A 22,719-nucleotide genomic window follows, 5' to 3' on the forward strand; every position below is an offset into this window, starting at 1 on the left:
CAAGCCTCGACACCCAACGAGGAGACATGCCAAAAGCGGTAATGTGTTTCGTAGGAGCATACGAGACTTCAAAGCTCTCTTGAAAGAAAAGCACTGGATAGTAAACTTGCTTGGCTGGTTTGCCTATATAAACACACCCGACCATGCTGGAGCCCGCAGTTATGATACTACGGATTCTGTATATTCAAGTCACTAGACAGATACTCAGAGAAAGAGCAGATATTCTCTGTCGACCTATCCATATTTTATTAAGATCGATTTTACAAAATGACTGCTGTCACAGAAAAGGGTATTGCGATAGCCGAGTTGATCGTCTATATATCTATATCCCTTGCTACTCTTCTCGTCGTCCTCCGCCATGGCTTTCACAGACAGCTCGGGTGGATCTACCTCTTCATATTCAGCGGAGTCAGAATCGCAGGTGCTGTGATGGAGATCCTCAGTGAGACACATCCAGACAATACGACAGACCTGGAGTGGGCTATAATATTACAGTCAGTGGGGCTCTCTCCACTGTTGCTATCTAGCCTTGGCCTGCTGAAAAGAGTGTACGTTAAGTCATCAGATGTGCTTGTTGCTTTAACCCCATCGAAGAACTCACATTTGATAGTTTTGATGAGATTTGCGACCACGTGCCATCAACCCAAGGCCCCCGGGCCACTATGGTGTTGCAGAAACTGAGTTCATTCAGCAGTGTCGCAGCGAAGCTGTAAGAACCGAAACTCATTCTGGGTAATTGACACGCTGACACAGTTGTATCCAGTATGGGAATTTATAACAAGAGAGCAACCGCCATATCCGGTCGCAGCAAAGTCGTTCAGTTGATTCATATCCCAGCCCTCATAGCGTTGGTTCTTTCGATCATCGGCGGTATAAACCAATACTCATCGGATACCTCTGACCATTCCGGAGGAAGGACGGAAACCCTTGTTGGAATCATTCTATTCCTCGCAATATACATCATACTTTGCATCCTGTGGTCCACAGCCGTCAAGGACCTCCCTCGGATGGTGCCAAGCCAAAAGCGTATCGTCGTCGTGGTTCTATTAGCATTGCCATTGATCGCTTGCCGTCTGTTGTACAGTCTTATCGCCGATTTTAGCCATGACCGTCGATTTTCATTGGTCGATGGAAATGTGACAATCCGGCTGTGCATGGCCATCATAGAGGAATTCCTTGTGGTGTTGATGTACACTGTGCTTGGTGTGTTTACTCCTCGGTCAGAAGTCGCAGTGGACAGCACAGTCTCAAATCCTCAAAAATGGCCATATCAAGCCGGAAACCAGCAATTTCATACTTCGCCTCTTGATCCTCGCAATGCTCATAACAATGGACAGTATGAGCCTGTTTAGCCGCCAGCTTCCGGTGATAGTGTCTACCACGTGATTAAAAACCATAAAACAAAATCATTGGCGTTGAAAGTTAATAATGTTGATTGTTATGTCATGCTTTCATTGAATGCACATGTGGTTTCAAAGGTCGAAATCCTTTCTGATGTTTGGTGAATCATGCCATTGTAGAGAAGCTGAAGGTTTATCTGTTTTCTATAGAGCTTCAGCTTCGTTCCATGATACCCCCTTCTGGCCGTCTCGTTTAGGCGAAGAATATTCCGGGGATAGCCAGGCCCGCGTGCTCTCGCCCTCTCTCACCAATTGTGCCATTGCTAATGCCTGGTTGATACCCATAGAATGGCCGATCTTATCTAGACAATGGATGATCCAACTTCGAAGTTCCTTGGGCGCATAACCAGAATCTGCAGCAATCAACAAAGGCCACATTAAGGCAAAACCCCCGGCTGCTGGAACTCCAAATGGAGATTCAGATGACAAGTGAGGAGGCTTCGATGCACGATGCTTATTTGCGTCTGAGCTTTTGAAAGTCGTGGAACCGGAGAATTTGTCGACGTGGCTGTCATCCACCACAGAGCCAAGATGAAATGGCACACTTGCGCAAATATCCTCAACGAGCTGGCGGGAAATTTGCTGACATTCTCGCAATAAATGTTGATGCTCTTCTTTCGTATTGCCCGGAAAGTGGATGTTCATGGCACCGATCGCTTCGACAATCAACTCCAGGAGTACCAGCCTAGCAGATCGATAGTTATTCCAGAAGCTACTCACGGTGATGTCTCTATAGGTATGATATTGAGCGCCCCAAACAGTGTCGACCGTAGGTACTCCCTGAGCCAGGGCAACGTTGACAGTCTTATAACCCATTGAAGCAGGTATATCGGACATTATTGATTGGATTTGTGCATCTAGATTCAAGGCATAACGCACGATCTCCGATGGGCAGCTTATTGTGCCCCCCTTGATGGCTGCACAGAGGTCCCCAAGTGGAATGGTCACGCTGCTGAGTCGATCGACAATCGAATCATCTTTATTCGGTCTGTACTTGGCTGCTTCTTGACTGAGGCGACGAATCATTGCCGAGGTATGCTTTTGCCGATATATATGACTGAGCACCTAAATAGTTTCTGATTAGCGTCTTCTGTGAATGGGCTTTATATCTGTCCCACTGCAAGAGATATAGCTGAGGATCTAACTAGTTTACTCACTATTTGGGTGCGTAATTGACTGAATAACGCCAATCCTTCCGGTCGAGTTAGTTGCTCTGGACCCCGAGTCTCAATCAAAATTGCCGCGCCATCTAAGTGCTTCATCCATCGATTGATGAAAAGACCGTCGCTGCAGGTCAATACCTTAGGAAGCCTGTGTTAGCTTAAAATCTGGTTGCTGATTAGGTCGGTCTCACTTCAAACATGCTCAGGAGCACCACTGTAGCCAAAGTTTCGTCCCTCGTACACAAATGCGCGTGACTGAGGGAGCTACTAGTCTGAGATAACGCGGTCATATAATGTTGACGGGCTGTATACATAAGCTGTCGAGACCTATAGATGTTGGACAAGGCCGCCAGCCCAGCAGCCGTAAGAGCATCGTTCACAGCGGAGCTTTCTAGATGGTTTGCCAAAGTTGAAAGGTACGGCATGTACGCCCCTCGATCCCCCTTGGCGATGTAATTTACAAAGAGATATCCCTTCGCCAGTTCTGCGGTTGGATATGATAGCTTTGAGGAAGGTGAAGGCGAGTAAGTCAGCGTTTGGTTGCTGTTACCCTTGACGGTCCGCTTTTGTCGCTTGCTGATTTCTTTGGATTCCCTTTCGGCTTTAAGTTGTGCCTTGCGAATAACATCACGACTCTGGTCACGAAATGTATACTCCAAAGCAGATCGATACCCGGGACAGTCGACTTTGGCCCGAATGCACTGGGAGCATGACGGTTTCCCCCAATCGCACTAAAGGATTCCAGTTTTGTTTAGCTTAGTTTAAGTCTTGAACCATCTGGTCTGCCCCTCCCCTCGTTTGCCAATGTACATGACGGCTGATCACATTAATGACAAAGGAGAAAAACCACGCAACAGAGACACGCCGGTACCTTTAAGCGCCGCGGGCGACAGCGTTCGCAGGCCAGGCTTGGCTTCCCGCTGTAAACCATCCTCGTGGGATGCTAAACTGAATGTCTGTGTACCTAAAATTGTAGAATATCACAGAAAAATGACACCTCCTGTAGGGATCCGAAAAAGCTAAGAGTTTTGATAAATGAATTGATGGAGATAGTAAGTTTGGCTGTGGATGCCTAAAATGAGAGTCAAGCATTTCACGTGACAGAGCTTAATCAGTTTCATAACCACGTGCCGCAAACCCAAAACAGTATCTAAGGCCGACATTATCGAGGGATAAGATTAAACCAAAGGTGTATAATGTAGAAATGCAACCCTCATGGCTATCATACCCTCTCTTTACCAGTAATGCTGTGTCACTGGTTCCCAGGCACCAATTTACTACCTACACAGCCATATGCTCCGGTGTCAAGCCAGTGCTAGTTAGGCTCCTGGAAGATGGCTCAGGTAATCTTACTTCGATTTCACTCTCCTAACCCGGCTGATAACATGCACAGAGACGCGCATCGCTGAGCCCGAATTATTCAAATATCAACGGTATAGATGGCTGTATGTACCTCAGGAGATTGAGGCCTCTGTATCAGTCTCATGGTGTTAATTTAGGAAGGGAGAATCCCAACATCTGGCCGCACTCTACCGTGAATTCGACTTGGATCACCTCCTTGAGACAGCCAACCAAGTAACTGGCCACAAAGGAACGCGATGTAATTGCTTAGCTTTTGGCACAATAGTAAGCTGTTCAGCTAACTATGCGAACCAGGTGTGAAGGTCTCAAAATGCGTGGAAGGACAATACAACAAGGCGTTCATTTTAACCATGAATAATGGAGAGGAGCTAGTTGCTAGGTTGCCAAACCCAAATGCAGGTCCTTCTTTCTATACGACCGCTTCAGAAGTGGCGACTAGGCGTTTTGTATATACATCTCCTTCTCGTCTTGAGTGACGGTGTTGCTGACAGATGCCAGGTTCGCGAGATCTTGAGGATCCCAGTCCCGCACATCTATTCTTGGTCCGAAGACCCATCAAACCCAGCGAGAGCTGAGTATATCATCGAGGCGAAGGCCGAAGGGCATTCCCTTGGGAGCCTGTGGGGCGGAATGTCTAAGTCGTCACAGTTTGGAATCATTGACCAAGTTGTCGAGATAGAGAGGAAATTGGCATCTGTTTCTTTCCCCATGCAAGGGTGTCTTTACTATACGTCCAACCTCAAATCGAAGATTACTGATGCTAAAGGCCTCGACACTATGCTTAGCAAATTGCCAGGGCTGGAGGAAGAGGATTGCAGGCAAATGTCCTACTTTGCAATCGGACCATCTAACGACCGAAAATTGTGGCATGGTGAACGACATTCGATGAAACTGGATAGAGGACCATGTAAGTTAAAGGGTTATCTCAAAAATGTACGATATTAGCCCTACTAACAACGGTCTAGGGACCAACCCCGTCGATTACGTGACTGGTCTTGGAATAAGCGAATCGAATTGGGCAAGATGCCATGCAAAGCCAAGAATGAACTATTACCGATCAGCAGAGACTCCAGAGAATCCGAACGAGTACTTGGCTCTCCTCCAGCGATATCTCGACGTTGCCCCACACCTAGTACCAAACCTACCCTCCCCGGAACTCAACAACATCAATACGCTGTCACATCCAGACCTCCACCTCGACAACATTTTCATCGACCCAGAAACACACCAAATCACTTCGATCATAGACTGGCAACTCGCAGCCATAACGCCATCCTTTTTACAACGTCCTCACCCGCAAATGCTAGAACTCTCACTTAGCCCAGGCAGCGACGAACAAAGAAGCAGAGAACAGGAGCTACTGGACTATTACTACCAAGTAACCGAAAAAGTAAACCCTTCCCGGGCTGAGGAATTCAAAGACCCATACCTCTCCATACGAGTTACCCCCACCAACCTGATATCCGGATGTTGGGAGCGCGAAGACATTTTCTCACTGCGTGAGTCTTTGACCAAACTAGCCGCGTACTGGGACCAACTCCAGCAAGGCAATACACCTTGCCCGATTGACTTTAACGCCGAAGAGCTAGCTGCACATGAAAGTGAAAGGGAGCTTATTGAAGGGCTTTCGAACATTGTCCAGCGGTTAGAACAGGAGGGGCTTATTCCGATTGGAGGGATGGTTCGGCCGGAGGAGTACGAGCATGCCAAGATGGTGAGTGATTACTTTAAGCGCGAGTTTATAAATCTAGCCGAGAGCGATCAGCAACGGGAATTGCATGAGAAGGTCTGGCCTTATTAGGGTTGGTTTGGATGGATGATGGTCTTGTCATTTGGCTGCGTAGTATCGGTGTGGTATGCTAGATATTGATTGGGCTGTGTATGATTGCGGGATTGTATGGGCTTTGGGCCCAAATTACTTCCAACGGTTTAGTGCGTAATAAATTAGCATCATACAGGGCAGTACCCATAGGCTTACGGGATTGTAAATTTCACATGGAAAGAGATGATAAACTGATTGGGTCTTGACTTTCTTTGCTAATGAAATAAGACAACAATCTTGGAAAGACAAAGAGAGAGAAAGAGTTATCAGGGCAAATTAGAGCAGATGTGATGCTCTATTATATAGACTGAGCGAGAGCGCAAGAAGCACAGAGACTCGACTGGTAGTATCCCACCTTTTCTCTCCTCAAGAGACCCCCGTAATCGTCCTAACCCTGCAAGCCCAGGTCTCTGGGTCATATAAATTCAGGCCGATTCTACGGTGACGAAGAAGGAGCCGCTCTCTCATCTCCGGCTCGAGGCCATCAGAAAGGAGCTCATCTGAGTCTTGTCCTAGACGTTCCAAATACCTTCGAGAAGTTGACACCCACGGTCTGATAAAAACAAACCATCCGTCAATTCGGCCTCGATCCCACATCACATATGCCCACTGACGGAGCACAGCCTGATCAAAGTTACCAACAAAGCCTCCTGCCTCTTCATCTCGATGGGCCCAGCGCCAGATGTCTTCTGGCCCGCTGTCCGGGTCGTGGTACCATGGCTGGGGGATGTACTTTTTTTCGTCCTCGGCATCGAAGTCTCCAAGTGCATGTTCCAAGGGTGGCCACCGTGACACCGGATGTAACCCATTATAGAGAAAACTGAGTTGTTGATCAATTCGTGGTGTTGCGCGTGTTACGTGCACGATCTGTTGCAACTGTTTTTCATTCTGAAGGGCGAACCGCCGCACATGAGTAAGACCCAATGATAGGTGAAACTGGAGATAGTTATGAAAGGCTGTATCTGAAACCTGGGAGATATATTGCGGCCAATTTGAGCGAAGATTAGGGTCCTCAATAACTGATTGGCTCTCCGACTTAGTTATGATGAGACCTTACGGATCAGGGAACAGAAAATGTAAAACATACCTTGCTTAACCATGCGCATTAAGAAGTCATAGATGCTGTATAGTTGTTCGTTTTCCCATGGTGCAAAGCCTGCCGAACGCGCTGCTATAGCGTCCCACTCTTGCTGTAGGTTGCAGTTTGCATGAAACCGGTACAGACTTCGGCTAATCCGGTTTCTCTCTGTCTTGGAGGGCGGTAAAAATGAGGAGAGGTTCTGGCTGTCTGAAGTAGAAGGTACTGGTAGAGCCTCTGCAGCCAATCGATCAACCAAATACTTCACGGCCTCATCGAGTCGATCGATCAAGAGAGCCTCAGAGAGCCTCCAATTCATAGAGGCTTCGAAATAATGTTGATCGCGTGCAAGGTATGGCACCATGAAGGTTTCGACTTCTTCGGTTGACTGATGGTCAATTTTGTTGGATGCGTGGGTCGCTAGGACATCATGAATCAGGGAGGGATCAAACTGGCGTAGCAAGACTGGTCGTACGATGAATTCTTCTGCTCCTTTGAAAGCGTTATACAGACATGGTCCGGTCATAGCGGCGGCCTCCAGGGTCGTAATGTCTGGCGCGGCAGCGAGAATGGCTTCAAGCAGCTCCACTGGCAGCTCTTCAAGCCGTCTACTTGAACCCTGTGCCATGGTGAGTTCCGATATGGGGTTTTTGATGTTGAACGTTAGACTCAGTATCAGAAAGGCCAGCTGTCACTGATGGTAGAGGGAGATGGATGGAGAATGAAAATGTTGAAGAGATGAGGGCATTAAATAATAATACAGTAGCCTCTCTTGTCATGGCTCTCGTTCTTTCACATCTCCACAGGTTAATTGATGTTCTTTAATGTCTCACGAGCAACGCAGATCTATCGGTATGGGTATCAAAGAAGATATTGTAATGAGAGTACTACCAGGTCAACCCAAGAGACACATCCCGGTACTTTGACATAGAAAGTAGAGATGTACCTACATGGTCCATCGCCTATGGTATGCACTATGGCAAGTACCTCGTAATGATACCTGCACCACTATATGAACCGGCACCAAGGTTGGTCTGGTTGTTTCACGGCTTTGGTATATAAAGAAAAATCCCCACTTCTTGATAGCTTCTAAGTTTAATAAACGATGTATGAATACAAAGACGAAACATTGCTACGCCGGGCTGCTCCAACCCATACCATGGATGATAGCGGATATAGCCATCATAAACCCGACTGCACAGCACACAAAGAACAAATGAACCCGGATTACAACTTTGTTGGATACAAAGCGCTAACATGGTCTTTATCTATATACTCTTTGTTCATAACCAGCGCAAAGCTTGGAGATATCTATCTACCATTAAATTACAACGTTTGTCTGGATATAAGCGCTACTTCACAAATCATCATGAACAAAATATTAACATAAACACCACGTTCGGAGTCAATTTAAAGCTACTGACGCTCACCTCCCAATCTAACACCACACCAATAATCCAGATCATCCTATTTCTCCCCAAAAAGCGCATTCCCCCTAACCTTCCCCTCAAACCCCACAATATGAGTCGAATGACACCACGGCTTCCTCCCCACCTCCAACTTCACCACATCAGCAAACACCCCACACCATCCCTCCCTCCTCCAGCGCTCATTAACTTCCCTCCTCGCATCCTCATGAATCAACCCTCCAAAGTCCTTAACATGCGGATGTTCCCCCACATTATCGTAAATCGTAGCCAACTGAATCAACTGTCCCAGGAACGTGATATTCCCATCCACGCCTAGATCCTGATGCCGGATAATAGCTTCCGCTACGGCGTCGGCAACATCAGCGGGACAGTCGAAGGAAGTAAGTACGGAGTGGGCTTTGATGCCGCCGTAGAGGTCGAAGGACATGTTTGTTGAGGTGAGGAGGGAGGGGGCGGTGCCGATGTCGTGCAGGAGACAGGTTAGGGCCCAGGTTGTTGGGGAGAGGGAGTGGGAGGGGAATTGTTGGGCGAGGAGGATCATTCCTTATGTTATTCTATTAGTAGTGAGGTGGTACGGGACTGGTGTATGGGATTACCGTAGTAGTATACGCGCATGGAGTGGTTGACGGTCTCGCGGGGGAGGAGGGATTGGACGTATTCGAGGGTCTTGGTGACGAGGGGATCGGTGGAGGGGAAGGGGATGTCGGTGATGGAGATGGGCGTGGGTGGGTGGATGAATGGCTTGTCGGGGAAGATGGCACCGGCGTTGGCGGGGGTGCTGGTCCAGCCGTTGAGGGAGATCTTGTCGTGGCACATGTTGATGTGAAGGTATAGTGGTTGCTGAGTATAGGATGAGGGGCTGGAGATGGGTGAAGATGAATAGGATAATGGGGGATAGGGACTGTGTTGGTCGGCTTTATATATGTAGGTAAGTCTTGGTCTCTACATGCTGGGATTTGTAATATAGCCAAGGGGATGTAACATCTCTAACCCATGGATGGATGGGAGGAGATCTGATGTCACACCCCAAATAGGCAGTCTTTTGGAGTGGGGCCATCGGCTTAGAGTTGATGCCAAGCTCCCGCCTGGTCGGGTCTAGATCCACGTGTTAATCACAATTTCCGAGGATCCGATTTTCCACTAAGTCATCACTACGCAGGTGAGAAAGGGTTGCTTTCATGAGTGATACACTGGCCCAGCTTACTTCTGGCTTGAGCAATGCGTCATGCTGCATGACTATACACCTGGGATCCATGACTACGTACTACTCTATGTATCGGAGACAAGTCGTTGGTTAATCCACAGTATAAGCTTGATACATAATATTGGAACAACTAGCTATTATATTCGCACGTATATGGTATCCTGTAGTATCCTGTAGGGATCTCTTCGCATATTAAAATTTAGAATTAGCCATCACCCCAGCTCGTATCGCTCTACCTCCTGCGAAGCCATCATTTCCTGCGGCGGCTTATGCATCTTCGTATCCAACTCCTTCGCCGGTTCACTGTGAGCACCTCCTGGTAGCTCCGCAAAGCCCCTAAACATCGACCTCCGTTGCTCTCCAGCCGCCTCTTGACTTGCCCCGCGGCGACGGCGAAGACAGAACACAATGGCTATACCTGCTGCGATCAACACTGCTCCACCGACACCCACCCCGACGCCAATTCCAATTTTGGCCCCGGAAGACAGGCCACTCTTGGAGCTGCTCGAGTTGTCGGATGTTTTGATGCCCCAGTACGTAGCCCAGCTCTCCTCCCAGGTACCGTTAGAGGCAGAAAGCGACGTGTCACCCGCTGCGATTCGGGTGATGTCTTCACTGGCGTAACCCGGGCCGGGGGCCTGTGCCAGAAACCATGTGCCAGTGTTGTTCCCGTTGAACCAGTTCACCCCAACGAATGCGGACTGGAGAAAGGCTCGACCGAGCACCGGGGTGGAGGTAGTGAGGAAGCACGGGAAGTAGGTGACGTTATGATCAACCAACGGTTCTTGCAGCGTAAGATTGAGCTGGGAAAAGGAAATCTTGATGGTAATGTTCTTGTTGTTGACCCCATTCATGTTGAACACAAAGGAGAGGTATGCGGCGGAAGACGTGATATTCAAATAATCATCGCTCGTGGTGTCCCAGAAGTATAGCCCCAAGCTGGAATTGAAGGAGATTGGCATGGTGGAGGTGATGGCATCGCATGTCGCCTGGGGAAGGTACATGTAGGGCTTGGTGGGATCGATCTGAACTGTCTTGGCCTGAACCGAACCACTGCTTTGAAGAAACAAACCACTTTCGTTGTTGAAGCTGAAGGGAGAGGAACCCGCCGCAACACCCAGCCCAATATCCTTTAATTCAAGTTCCAAAAGACCACTCGAAGACACTACTCCCTGCGCACTCACGTCTCCGATCACTCGGCTCTTATCGTAGCCCCCCAAGATCAGGGAGCCTGGGATTTTGGGGTCTACCGACCCGATATGCAAGCCGTACGAGTAGGACGGAATGTCGTTGGACGAGTAAAGCCATCCTGCAATCATGTTCAGAACCGTCGAATTGGAGACGGTATCCGACAAGTACGGACCCCCCAAGGCAAGACTGCCGACCGAGACAGGATAGGCGATGCCATTGGGATAGGTCTGGTAGGTCTGGTAGATGGCTTCGAAGCTCACATTGGGGACGACAAACGACCCTAAGGTGACCTCATCGCCGAGCACAGCTTCTTGGCTTCCACCCTCCACGGCCCAGTAAGTTGTTTCCCACGAGCTGGCGGTGGTGTAAGCGGTGGTGGAGGTGTTTTGGTTGAACGTGCCTGCTTCGGCAGCGTAGCAGGTGGATGACAGGGTTTTGTTCGTGCAGAGAGTGCTCATCAGGATCGTGCTAGCATAGTTGGCTCCGGGGTAAAGATCGACCGTCTGCTGGTTGCTGCCCACGTCGATGGATACGGCCTGCCACGGGCCATCTGGACCGTAGGCTTGGGAAGACCAGCTCATTACATAGGGATTGGATGCCGAGGAGGTCTGCAGAAATACCCCCAATAGGGGGAGAAGTATCGGTCGCATCATACCATGGATACTTCAGCAGGCGTTCAAACAGCCTGCGATGGGGGAAGAAAGCAAAAGAAAAGAAGGAGTAGGGAAAAGCTGCGAGATGAAGGATATGGGCTGGCCGGAGGTGAGATTATGAAACGAAAGGAATGCGACCGGGGGGCACATTGCTGCAAGGCGGGCGATGGTGATGGCTTCGCAGGCCCGGTGCGCGCTAAAGGATTGGTTTGGGTGTTGGGACTCCGCTGACATGCAGCTCAGCCATGCCTAATGAGGGATGAGGTGTGTCCATCCGATGGGGATCGGCCCCAAGAGATGCTGAGAAGAGCTGAAGGATTGCTGATTGTCAGATTTCAGGTGGTCAGAAAGCGCAATGTTGGGGGCTTTCCAAGGGGGGGAGGGATTGACTTCTCCAACTGTATTCAATCGATGGACTGGAGACCATATCTATCTACCATTGCTGTAATTTGAGGGTCTGTCTGTCATGACAGCCACCCGCTAAACTGTACCACTGATTCGACTTCATCAGGTGCGATTTGGGAATCAAATCCGAGGGCCGGGAAGAGGGGGGTTGTGGGGGCACCAACGCAATGGGAATGCTGGATGGATCAGCCATGAACCAGTCATCGCCAGTCATCCCGTTCGGCCCCCAAGTTGGATCCCCAAACTGCTGTGGAGAGTTCATTTATTCCCTTTGATTTGTTGTTCCTATTCATAACTCTGATGAGAAGTGGAATGGCTGGAGCAGCCACAAACTTAAGCACTTAAGCCTGACTTTTCCCGCTAGTCTTCTGTTTCCCCCCGTGGAATATCTGACACGTCCAGCATCCAGCCGGGAAGCACCACGATTTCAATCAATTTCCACTCTGGCAGCCACATGGGACGCCTGACGTGAATTGATTTCCACATCAGGAATAGATCTGAAGCTTGGTGCCAAAGCCAAATGGACGGGATCAAAATCTGGTTGGCTGACGTTACCTCGGAATAAGCGAGCATGTCGGTTATTAGCCCTCGGTCCAGACCTGACTAGTCTAGCAGCCTCTGCCAGGTGGTCTCCTAATCGTATCTATTCGTTGAGAATTGGATAAACTTACCTTCACAACATTTCGGCCTGTCTGTCACCCTATGTTCGGTCCGAGAAAAGCACAGACCGTATCCAATTGCTCCACCATCCACGGACATCTGCCCGACGCCGGGTTATTATCGTCTGCTAATCAGTTCGACAAGCGAACTGACTCGTTAGCTCGTCTTGTCGAATTCCACGAGAGTCATCACATGTTCAGTAGTCTCGGTTGCTGATTACTCCGTAGTGTACTATTATATCTCTCTTTCTCTTTCTCTCTCTCTTTTTTTATATTTGCTTTTTATCATTCATTCAATAATTCATTCATTCAATTCCCTTCCTGCTCTTCCTCTCTTATCTATTTTTAAGGGTTTAAATGAGTACTAGAGATAAGTCGTTTCTGCATTCAAGCTCCTGTATGTCTGGGAATATTCACTGTGCCGCAGAGATAATCAACATGGTGATTCCTCAAGTTGTAGTGTTCCAGTGTATACTAAAATGAAACAACAATGAGAGGGCGAGAAAGAAATACAAATAAGACTGAAAATTATAAGGAAACTTGATGCGCAGTCAAGTAAAAACTAGCACAAACCGCCTTGCGAACCCCTATACAGAGTACACCATATCACGGACAATAATCCACGTCACCCTCGCACCCCATCCACTCAAAATGTACCAGATCCACAATGCGTCTTAAAGTCCGCGGCTCCAAAAGACTTCTCGTGATATCCGCTAACCACGACGCATGCAACGTAGACGAGGACCGACACACTCCATACTTGAAATCCAACTCCGCCCGCGTCTGCCCTACGCTAGGGCCCTTCTCCCCAAGAGTCCCAAACGGCGCCAACGCCTCCAAAAGCCCCCTATACGCCTGCCGATGGTCCCTCGACCGAGACAAGCATTCATCATCCTTCCCAACCACAGAGACCTGCGTACTTACCTCAAACATCTTATGATGCGAGCTCATAACCGCCCAATTACAAAACGCCATCAAGACATACGCACACGTCCGATTCGTCTGCACAGCAAGCGTAGCGGTCTCCAGACACTCGAACATCACTCGATCCAAATACTCGCATAGATTCCCTCGAACTCCACGCAAAACAACGTTCTCCCGCTGCTTCCGTGCAGTATCGCTGCGCAGGTCCACCAGGTCGTTGATCAACGTGCAGGCAATACTCAACAGCGTGTACTCTGCCTCGTTGACCCGCTCCTTCGTTCCCACAGAGGCAGACGCCACGGCAAAGAATAGCCCTAGGTCGACGTACCGGTGCGCGGTCAGGCTAGTCATTCGACTGCCGTAAACACCGGCTGGTAAGCGGCACCGTGCATGGTCGCGGTAGTAACCTAACACCCTGAAATGTAGCATCGATGCCATCATGTTGTCGAATGCCCATTCGGAGAAGAGTCCCGATAGCACGCATAGCTTCAAGAATGCTACTGCGGCTGCGCCGCTTTGCTGCAGAAGTTGTAGGGTTGCTTCATCCGCTACCTCGCAGTAATCGGCGATCAGGATATCGTTGCCTGCGTCGGCAATGGCGCGGATCAGGCCATCGTGGGCGGTATCACTGTGGATGGCGCCGAGCACGAAATAGTACTTGGCATCGGTGCAGAATTTGACATCTTCGGCTGTGGGGTAGAGCTGCCGACAGATGACATTAACGGTGTCATCTTTGGGACTGGGTCGGCGATCCGGGGCTCGTATCGCGTGAAGGTTGGTAGCCTCTGCTGGCCCCTGGCATGTGCTTGGGAAATCTTGGACATCGGCATTGGCCTGGAGGATTTCGGATACTGCTTCGATGAGGTTTCTAGGCGTGAAGAGGGATGTCGAATTCCATTCGGACTGTCTCTTGATGACGGTCTGAAGCGCCTGGTTGGTATAATGGATAGCAGAGCAATTAGCACTTTCGGCAATGGAAGCTATGTCTGTGTCTGACGGGAGAGGGTATAGGCCGTTGCAAGGACAATTTGAATTGGGATTGTAATCTCCAGACGCGAGGTTGGTCTCGCTGCAGCTGGGAGGATTGACTCCACCGAGGGGTATCTGGCCGTTGGCGAGGGATCGGCGAAAGGACGAAGCCACCCATCTAAGTGAGTTGTAGCTTGGGAGAGGGGAAGAGGCTTCTCGGAGGAATATTTCAGCCTGTTCAGTCACAGTCAGGTTGGTGGTGGTATCTTGGTCGAGATGGGGAGGTGGCAAAGAAAGCCATATGTTGACCCATGAAAGATAGAAAGAAAGGTCAACTTTGCCAGCTGGCTTACCGATGATGTTGCCCATGGTATGTAGTATGTCTAGATAAGAGAAGGATGTTCAATCGGTAGCAGTAAGACACAGTACTGCTCATTGATTAGAAGGGTGTCATGGTACATCTTTATATACTAATAACGATCACGGCTGGCTGTCTTTGGGATTAGCTTTACCTTCCTCGCCACAGCCGTAAACCGGTTATTCCAAGTCCTTGAAATCTGTCTAGTCTAGCAGCATTGCAGATTTAACTTGATAGGTAACGATTGATCGTTGTGTCCATCGTCGGACCAAAGTCCCTCCAGGTACGACACGAGTGCCAACGAGATTGGATGGAGTACCCTATATCCAGTAGCACCAGTCCCAAAACAGGGAAAAGAGCATGCCAATGCTTATTTCATGCTTCAATTAGCACTCGAGAAGGGCCATCAGCTCGAGGTGCCTTCAATGCCAGTGTCGTATCCCAGCTAGATGCAGCAACACAGACTGCAAGTCCCGCAAGGGCCCAATAGGAGTCTGTCCCGAAAGAACAATACCAACTGTCGTTACGTATGGGGCATAGATGGCAGCTGAAGAGACTCTGCAACATGCATATTTGCCCCTTCACCGCACAAATATTGTTCGATGTAACTTGCCGCGCCGCAAGCCCGGCCCCACAGGGCTTAGACAGGTTTGAGAGAGCTGAAGAAAAAGTATGTTTTCATGCAGGGCCTCACCAGGGTTTGGTTGAGCGTTCAGCTGGAGATTCCTTCAGTCGCTATCACCTTCTAGTTTACATGCTCCTTTATAACTTCTTGATTCAGTCGCCAGTCATTCCTGTATCTGCCATCTCGCACTCACGGAACCACAACTTGGGCAAAATGAACAAGACGGAAACACCATCGGATACTTTTTCCGAGCTCCACTCGACAATCGCGATTGGGCTGTCGCCAGCATTAGTGGGACTGCTTCTCGGCATTTATTCGCTTTGCTATTTCGTAGTGCCTGCTTTGAAGTACCAGAATACCAGCAATCAGCCACCCATCGTCGGATATCGAAGCCTTTGGGAACCTACCTGGTTGGTACGACTTCGTTTCATCCGGGGAAGCAGAAAGATTATTGGCGAAGGATATGAGCGCGTCAGTTACCACAATTTGGATCTACTCTCAGCTCATGCCCACTGACACCCATCTAGTTCAAAGATTCTATGTTCAAGGTGCGACGAGTTGGAACCGATGTTCTGCTCGTCTCTAGCAAATACATGGATGATATTCGCACCTTGACCCGCGATGCCACCGGCTCTGTGCCCCCTTTGGTCCAGGATTACCCCGGTGAATATACGCATGGCATGCCATTCTTGCGCAGTGATCTGCAAAACCGAGTCCTTCAACAGAAACTTACTCCGAATCTTCCCTCGTTAGTCCCGGTGATGGTTGAAGAGCTGGAATTTGCAATGAAAATGGAGATGCCCGAGTGTGCTGGTTTGTGATCGTTGATTCAGATCGCGAACAGCCTGCTAACGCATCAGCAGATGACTGGACTACAGTCGACATCATGCCAATCCTCTCACGAATTATCACTCGCATTACCTCCCGCATCTTCCTCGGACCCAAAGAAGGCCGTAATGAAGAGTGGCTCGTGGCCACCGTGGAATATACCAAAAACCTCTTCCTCACGGGCATGGCACTGCGCTTCTTCCCGCGCTTTCTCAGACCACTCGTCGCTCCGCTTCTACCGTCCTACCATCATCTTTGGCAGAATGTGGCGACGTCTCGACGCATAGTCGGTGAGATCGTACGTGAACGTAGAGAAATTGAGGCTGCAAAGCCAGCAGATTACACGAAGCCTGCGGACATTCTGCAATGGATGATGGATGCTGCCACCGGTCAAGAGGCGGAACCCGAGGACCTAGCACAACGGATGCTGATCTTAAGCGTGACATCCATCCACACCACAACATTAACCATGACTCAAGCTATCTACGATCTCTGTGCACACCCACAATACCTGGAGCCCCTCCGAGCCGAGGTGGTAGACGTGCTGTGTACAGATGGTGGCTGGGGCAAATTAACGGTCAACCACCTGCGCAAGATGGACAGTTTACTGAAAGAGTCGCAGCGATTTAATCCCGTTTTCTTGTGTATGATAAACACAACCCCCTTTCTATCCTACTTCCATGACTAACAACAGCACAGTAACCTTCAACCGCATCCTCCCCAAGTCAATAACCCTCTCCAACGGCGTCTCCATCCCTGTCGGCTCGCGCATCGCAGTCCCTTCCAACGCCATGTTAAACGATCCTTCCCGAGTGCCAGGTAACGCGCCAACTTCCTTCGATGCCTTCCGGTACTCGAGGCTGCGTGAGGAGCCAGAGAATGCCCAGCGGCACCTCTTCGTCATGACTGATCATAATAACTTGGCATTCGGCTACGGGAAGTTTGCATGTCCTGGTCGGTTCTATGCCGCTAATGAGATGAAGATGATGCTGGCGCTTATGCTCATCTGCTACGATATAAGGTTCCCTGATGGGTGCAGGAGGCCTAGGAACTTTACTATCGACTCGGATATGTATCCTGATCCTGCTACGCGTTTGCTTATCCGGAAAAGACCTTCGGTTGAGAAGGGTATGGAGGAGCTATTGACGTCTGTTGCTCCTGTGGGTGCTTAATTTAGGGTTGAGTTGGCTTTTGCGTGTGGGAGTATGAATATGAAAGGACAGCTTGGCTTACGGATTTTATGTGTAAAGCCTTATGAGCCAAGATTTGGGAACGATGCATAATTCAGTGAATTGTGATTCTATACTTTGTTCTAGGACGTACAATATACATGGCTATCTGGAGTCGGAGATGGTTGATAAAGCAGACAATATTCCACTCCTTCACCACCCAAAGTTGTACACCATCTACTCACTGACCACCGGCCCATCCGCAGTTAGGAATTCAAAGTCAGCCCCAAGATGCGCCTGATTCACCTCCCGCTCATAAAGACCCCGATACCCCCGTTGATACCGTCTCTTCCTCCACGTGGAGTCCTCCGACTCCGTGACTGCTTGCTCTCGCTGTCTAATCCTGTCTTGGAGCTCCTCCTCACTAATATCCAGCTGCAGCAACCTAGCTTCTACATCACAAACAATCATGTCACCCGTTTGAACAACACCAAACGGCGACTCCAGCACTGCAGACTCCGGAGAAACATGCAAGATAATAGTGCCCCCAGCAGTACCAGACATTCTCCCGTCCGATATTCTCAGCATATCCATCACTCCTTGAGCTGCCAGCTTGCGAGGAATAGGAATCATACCCGCCTCCGGCATCCCTGGGTTCCCAATGGGCCCAATGCCTTGCAGAACGAGCACAGAATCTGCAGTTACCTCAAGCTCGGGGTCATCTAGTCTTTTAGCTAGATCCCGGGGGTTCTCAAATACCACTGCGGGGCCTCTATGCCGCAGGAGACGCTTATCTTTGGAAGCGGATGCCTTGATGACCGCCCCGTTGGGGGCTATGTTGCCCGCTACAACAACCAGTGAAGAAGAGGGGCAGAGCGGGTTAGAGAGTGTTCGGATAATCTGCCGCGAGTACTCGAAGTCGCGGAACGGTGTTCGGTTTAGTATGTCTCCTAGTGTTTCGCCGGTAATTGTCATCGCAGATTCGCGAAGCAATGGTCGCAGGCGATGCAGAAGACATAGCATGCCGCCAGCGTTGTGAAAGTCCGTCATATAGTTGTCTCCGCTGGGCTTCAAGTCCACTAGGAGGGGGGTGCTTCGGCCAATGTCATCGAGTGTTTTGAGATTGATTGTTCCGCTGATGTCGGGGTGTCGATTGATAATAGCCATTAGGTGGACCATAGCATTTGTTGACCCGCCAATGGCCTGGAGAACAACAGCAGCGTTGTAGAATGAGTCGGCTGACAGGATCTGTCGTGGTGTTCTTCGCTCCTTTGCAGCGGCGACTGCATTGGCACCTGTTTGTTCTGCTATACGCAGTCTTGCAGCCGATACAGCGGGTGCTGAAGCGCCCTGTAAGGGAGTAAGTCCTAATGCGGCGGTGATACACGCCATAGTGCTTGCTGTGCCCATGACGCCACATGTTCCAATCTATAAATTCATTAGCTGCGGCCTATATAGAAGAGACAGGTTGAACGAACCGTTGGCGCAAGCTCCTCATTAATCGAGGTAATCTCTTCCACGTCTATAGCTCCCGCCCGGAATGATGCCCAATTGTTTCTGCATCCGATCCTTTTTCCTCTGTGACTGCCAGGCATCATTGGCCCAGTTAACAACGACAAAACGGGCTTGTTTGCAGAAATGCCTCCCATAATCTGGGCAGGGACTGTCTTATCGCAACCTGCAATCCTTAGCATCACCCGCCGCCTTGGGGAAAAATAGGGTGAAATACCTCCAATCATAATACAAGCATCAACCGGCTGCGCGCGGATCATTTCCTCCGTATCCATGCTCATCAAATTTCGAAGGAACATACTCGTTGGATGTGAAAATCCCTCGTGTAAACTAATGGTCGGAAAGTCGATAGCAATACCGCCGTTAAGATGGATGCCTCGCTTGGCGGCCTCGATCAACTGCGGAGTGTTGCCATGGCATGGGTTGAAGCCAGATCCGGTGTTAATTATGCCAATTATAGGACGAGATAGCGCATCTTCTGAGTATCCCAGTGCTTTGATGAACACTTTGCGCAGGAATAATGAGAAGTGGGCATCTCCATAGGATGTCAGTCCTTGTCGCAAACCTGTGGTAGAGGTGATTGGCTGCTGGAGGTTGTAATCTTGGTTCTCAGGCTCGGTGGTATCCATCTTCCCGGCCACCATTTGTTACAATATTCCGTGAAATGAGTTCGGATGAATCTCCCCGGTCATTGGCGATGTTCTGGTGGGGGATTTATAATGATGATCATGGCATTCGGCAAAGCTTCATAGCCGAAGCCAGCGGAGCATCTCCGTCGACTGCGGCAGCGACCCGTTCACCTGTGTGGAAGTGACAACATATTTTCTCAATCCCCACATCATAACACACAGGTGGACGCGAAGCTTTGTGGGGAGCACTAGGCTTCTGTAATTCTGTTAGGTCTTTCCTTTTTGACTCATCTGGCAATGTCAATCCGGGGTAATGGGGTGGCCGGGAGGGAAGTCCAGGTTGGGCCCGTTGTTTGGGTGGGTTGGGTTGTGGATAGAGTCATGATGATATGGTTTGGGTGGATGTTGTGACGAAAATTGGTGTTATTGGATGTGGTGCGCTTTGAGGGTGTTGATGTTGATGTTGATAGTTATACTATGACTACTATGAATTAGTATCGGTTCAATAGGAGGAGCGGAGCGCATCCGTGTTTCGGGGCGGAGTCGATCCGCTGCTGGGAATAGTCACTCTAGCTCTTTAAGTACTAGAAACTTGGTCTTTGTAAAGCATGAGGGACAATTTTTTCAATTAGATCAGTATGCATTAAGGACAGAAAATTATTGGATTTCCTTATTTTAGTCCCTATTTTCCATTCTTTTATTTTCTTTTCTAATCGTAAGGTATGCTGCCCTCCCGTGATCTTTGAACCCGCTGATGCATGAACTATAGAATCCTTTAACAGCTATTCTCAGTGCAGAATAAGTAAGTATCATCCCTACTAAGGCTAACAATCAATCAACCAGGAGCAACCGCTACTAGGAATTGACGATTGTGTTCGTATATTTCTGCCATAATCCGTCTAGCCCACCTGCTTCCGAAGGACAGTAATAGTGACTACAGAGACAGACTGGGCCGAGCTCCCTTTCTTTGGCAAGCCTGTTGGACTACCCCAAGGGAAAATGCTTGAGCCGTTGAGCTAGAGATTGTTTGTTCATGGAAAACGAGATTCTTTGCCTTTCCCCAATCCACTAACCGGGATTATATGCATGGCATTGGATATTGATAAGTGACAGGACACATTGGGGCTCTATGGGAATGTTGTTTGCCAGAAAACAAGTTCTGTTCAAAAAGAGTCACCTCTAACTGCATTTGAGGGTTCGTCGTGTTCCATACGTTGATGATGGAAGTTGACCGGGATACATCAGGGAAGATATGCCGAGTATGGAAAGCAGCCATACGCTATATTATCAGATAGTATATGTTTGACGTGGAATGTTATGATAAAGCTTTGCTGGACCCGATACATCCTAACGTCTTCTGTCGATTAGCGCGATCATCGCGGCTACGAGATATATACTACATAGTCTATTGTCCTGATGATGCAGGGAATCTATGTCTTCATCGGTCATTCAACTCAACTAACCCGGTTTCTGTCCGTACACAACCTGTCTGCGAAGGGTTAGGATCGTGTCATAATCATGCAAGAAGCTCACCGACATTTGCAAATATCCCTCAATCTTGCCCTTTAGTGCCCGACGCGCAGAAGCGCACATTAGCACAGTTTCCGCGAAGCTCTTCCCAAGGTACTTTTCCAGTAGTGTGAAACTGTACCCTTCCAGTCCTGCAGCCCAGTTTTGAATGATTTTTGTCGTCAATTCGTCGTGGCCCGCAGTGCATAGAGGTATAGCATAAGTATGTTGAGTGACGTTGGTAAATCCATGCTGAGTGAGTTCCGCTCCGAAATGAAGAGGAAGATCCAACTGGCGACCATCTCTGGCGTGGGCTGTGGTCATCTCCCGGATGTAACTGTGGAATGGGCTGTCTTCACCAGGGTTATCTAGTTTAACTCTCATATCACATATCTCCACCCACCCGCCTGGAGCGCAGCAACTGGAATTATGATGAGTTAGTCTGGCGGTGAAAATTCTTTCTAGGAGAGTGATTACCTATATGATCCCTCGAGTAGAAGTGACAAGAGCTGGCGATCACCCTGGATCTGATTAATATGAACTAAGTCAATATTTGCGTATTGGGTATGCCAGCCTGGTTCACAAAGGTTGTCGACCCAAAACTCGCAGTTTGGTGGTACCCTATATCAATTAGTTGGAATTTAGGGCCATTCCACGCAAGGAAGTCGTACCATTCCTCTTGCATGTTTACTAAGTCGATGCCGCGAACCTAACTGGTCAGTTCCTTTGCATCGATGCATAATGTCTTCAGACTTACAGTCGATGAAGGATATCTTTCTGCTGCATAATATATTAATCCCTGGATAACAATCGCAAGTACACCTTGAACGTACCACATTCCATAGCCCAGCAACCAGTGCCAGTGCGAATATCAAGGACGCTTCGCGGACTCTGTATAGGGGCGAGGTATAATCTATCCTGGAACAGCTCACGAAGCAAAACGTGTTGTTCCTCTACTCCATTATTAGCTAGGGATATTATAGCGTAGCAGATACCCATACCTAGTCTGTCTTTCTCTAACTTCAACTTGTTAGCTGCATCATTCCAATACAAGTAAGGGGCTCACCTCGTCAATCGGCCACGGATGTTGCTCCAAGCGTGTCAAGGAATAGCGTCGACCATGCCTGTACAGGTTCGGATGGGGCTCAGTATCGAAGCTCTCTGTCTCTCTTTCTTTCAGTCAGTCGTTGGTGCAAACTATGGATGAATGGATAGATACATACCGCTCCATATCATAGTCTACTGTGTCTAAGTCTGATATACTGTCTTCCATAACTTTTGCTGTTCCAGTATCTCGGTGACTAATTACCATGAATGAAGACGGATCGCATACTTTAAGCCATGGATTCAACACTTATTTAACTTCATGATAGCCGTCACAATATGTACTCTGCGCCTGTCAGTCAAAAAACAAGGGTTCAGGCACGAACCGCGGAAGCGCATCCACTTCCGATAAGGTTCGGTGTGACTCGGGATTTGCGTCGGCATTAGAACAACCTTACTCCGGATGATTCCAGCACATGCAGGAAAAACTGCCTTATAGCAGTTTTCCATTTACCCACTACACTATATTTATTGTGGCGCGACTAGCGAGGCAAGTGACTGAAGTCCCACATCGGAAGGAGCCGGGGCCTGAGCGGTTACTATTTCCGTTCGGTTGCAGATTCGTCGCTTCCTTCTTATACATAGGGCATCTACTCGATTCACAGATATCAATGGAACTTCCACACCTAACCATCATGAAATCACGGACACTCACACTTTACCGAACGCCTGCACTCTCTGTAGAGTACAGGCTCTATAGTACAGCTTGTTTCAAAACCAGGCCG

General features: G+C 49.0%; 10 protein-coding genes across 10 annotated transcripts; 3 read left to right on the forward strand and 7 right to left on the reverse strand.

Annotated features, from left to right (window-relative positions):
- Positions 1–267: 267 nt before the first annotated feature.
- Positions 268–1,352, forward strand: BDQ94DRAFT_172073 (uncharacterized protein; the record flags this gene model as incomplete). The annotated part of the gene is made up of 3 exons (XM_026771891.1): positions 268–548; positions 611–709; positions 764–1,352. 3 exons carry the CDS (start codon positions 268–270, stop codon positions 1,350–1,352), a joined length of 969 nt encoding a protein of 322 aa, XP_026624322.1.
- A 96-nt stretch (positions 1,353–1,448) lies between these two features.
- On the reverse strand, positions 1,449–3,594 carry BDQ94DRAFT_59551 (Zn(II)2Cys6 transcription factor). Its single transcript, XM_026776138.1, has 4 exons — positions 3,435–3,594; positions 2,755–3,294; positions 2,558–2,701; positions 1,449–2,465 (listed from the first exon to the last, which is right to left on the reverse strand). Exons 1-4 carry the CDS (start codon positions 3,492–3,494, stop codon positions 1,545–1,547), a joined length of 1,665 nt encoding a protein of 554 aa, XP_026624323.1. The 5' UTR covers positions 3,495–3,594; the 3' UTR covers positions 1,449–1,544.
- A 173-nt stretch (positions 3,595–3,767) lies between these two features.
- On the forward strand, positions 3,768–5,726 carry BDQ94DRAFT_172075 (aminoglycoside phosphotransferase family protein; the record flags this gene model as incomplete). Its single annotated transcript, XM_026771892.1, has 6 exons — positions 3,768–3,906; positions 3,957–4,008; positions 4,063–4,163; positions 4,220–4,371; positions 4,424–4,832; positions 4,891–5,726. The coding sequence occupies 6 exons, from the start codon at positions 3,768–3,770 to the stop codon at positions 5,724–5,726; spliced, it is 1,689 nt and encodes a 562-aa protein (XP_026624324.1).
- A 387-nt stretch (positions 5,727–6,113) lies between these two features.
- BDQ94DRAFT_172076 (uncharacterized protein) lies at positions 6,114–7,453 on the reverse strand (the record flags this gene model as incomplete). Its single annotated transcript, XM_026771893.1, has 2 exons — positions 6,114–6,766; positions 6,835–7,453. The coding sequence occupies 2 exons, from the start codon at positions 7,451–7,453 to the stop codon at positions 6,114–6,116; spliced, it is 1,272 nt and encodes a 423-aa protein (XP_026624325.1).
- Positions 7,454–8,292: 839 nt separating this feature from the next.
- On the reverse strand, positions 8,293–9,071 carry BDQ94DRAFT_172077 (uncharacterized protein; the record flags this gene model as incomplete). Its single annotated transcript, XM_026771894.1, has 2 exons — positions 8,293–8,798; positions 8,852–9,071. The coding sequence occupies 2 exons, from the start codon at positions 9,069–9,071 to the stop codon at positions 8,293–8,295; spliced, it is 726 nt and encodes a 241-aa protein (XP_026624326.1).
- Positions 9,072–9,544: 473 nt separating this feature from the next.
- Positions 9,545–11,432, reverse strand: BDQ94DRAFT_147145 (aspartic peptidase domain-containing protein). The gene has a single exon (XM_026766968.1). The coding sequence runs from the start codon at positions 11,301–11,303 to the stop codon at positions 9,672–9,674; it is 1,632 nt and encodes a 543-aa protein (XP_026624327.1). The 5' UTR covers positions 11,304–11,432; the 3' UTR covers positions 9,545–9,671.
- Positions 11,433–12,973: 1,541 nt separating this feature from the next.
- BDQ94DRAFT_160614 (uncharacterized protein) lies at positions 12,974–14,629 on the reverse strand (the record flags this gene model as incomplete). The annotated part of the gene is made up of 1 exon (XM_026769237.1): positions 12,974–14,629. One exon carries the CDS (start codon positions 14,627–14,629, stop codon positions 12,974–12,976), a length of 1,656 nt encoding a protein of 551 aa, XP_026624328.1.
- An 827-nt stretch (positions 14,630–15,456) lies between these two features.
- Positions 15,457–17,243, forward strand: BDQ94DRAFT_160615 (cytochrome P450; the record flags this gene model as incomplete). The annotated part of the gene is made up of 4 exons (XM_026769238.1): positions 15,457–15,714; positions 15,771–16,056; positions 16,107–16,715; positions 16,771–17,243. The coding sequence occupies 4 exons, from the start codon at positions 15,457–15,459 to the stop codon at positions 17,241–17,243; spliced, it is 1,626 nt and encodes a 541-aa protein (XP_026624329.1).
- A 234-nt stretch (positions 17,244–17,477) lies between these two features.
- BDQ94DRAFT_180387 (dihydroxy-acid/6-phosphogluconate dehydratase) lies at positions 17,478–19,381 on the reverse strand (the record flags this gene model as incomplete). The annotated part of the gene is made up of 3 exons (XM_026773610.1): positions 17,478–18,668; positions 18,719–18,918; positions 18,970–19,381. The coding sequence occupies 3 exons, from the start codon at positions 19,379–19,381 to the stop codon at positions 17,478–17,480; spliced, it is 1,803 nt and encodes a 600-aa protein (XP_026624330.1).
- Positions 19,382–20,725: 1,344 nt separating this feature from the next.
- BDQ94DRAFT_147148 (S-adenosyl-L-methionine-dependent methyltransferase) lies at positions 20,726–22,330 on the reverse strand. The gene is made up of 8 exons (XM_026766969.1): positions 22,114–22,330; positions 21,957–22,059; positions 21,892–21,910; positions 21,724–21,843; positions 21,648–21,670; positions 21,562–21,599; positions 21,368–21,511; positions 20,726–21,311 (listed from the first exon to the last, which is right to left on the reverse strand). The coding sequence occupies exons 1-8, from the start codon at positions 22,200–22,202 to the stop codon at positions 20,840–20,842; spliced, it is 1,008 nt and encodes a 335-aa protein (XP_026624331.1). The 5' UTR covers positions 22,203–22,330; the 3' UTR covers positions 20,726–20,839.
- Between the last annotated feature and the right edge of the window lie 389 nt (positions 22,331–22,719).

This window comes from Aspergillus welwitschiae (genome assembly GCF_003344945.1).
Source record: "Aspergillus welwitschiae strain CBS 139.54b unplaced genomic scaffold BDQ94scaffold_24, whole genome shotgun sequence".
NCBI lineage: Eukaryota > Fungi > Ascomycota > Eurotiomycetes > Eurotiales > Aspergillaceae > Aspergillus > Aspergillus welwitschiae.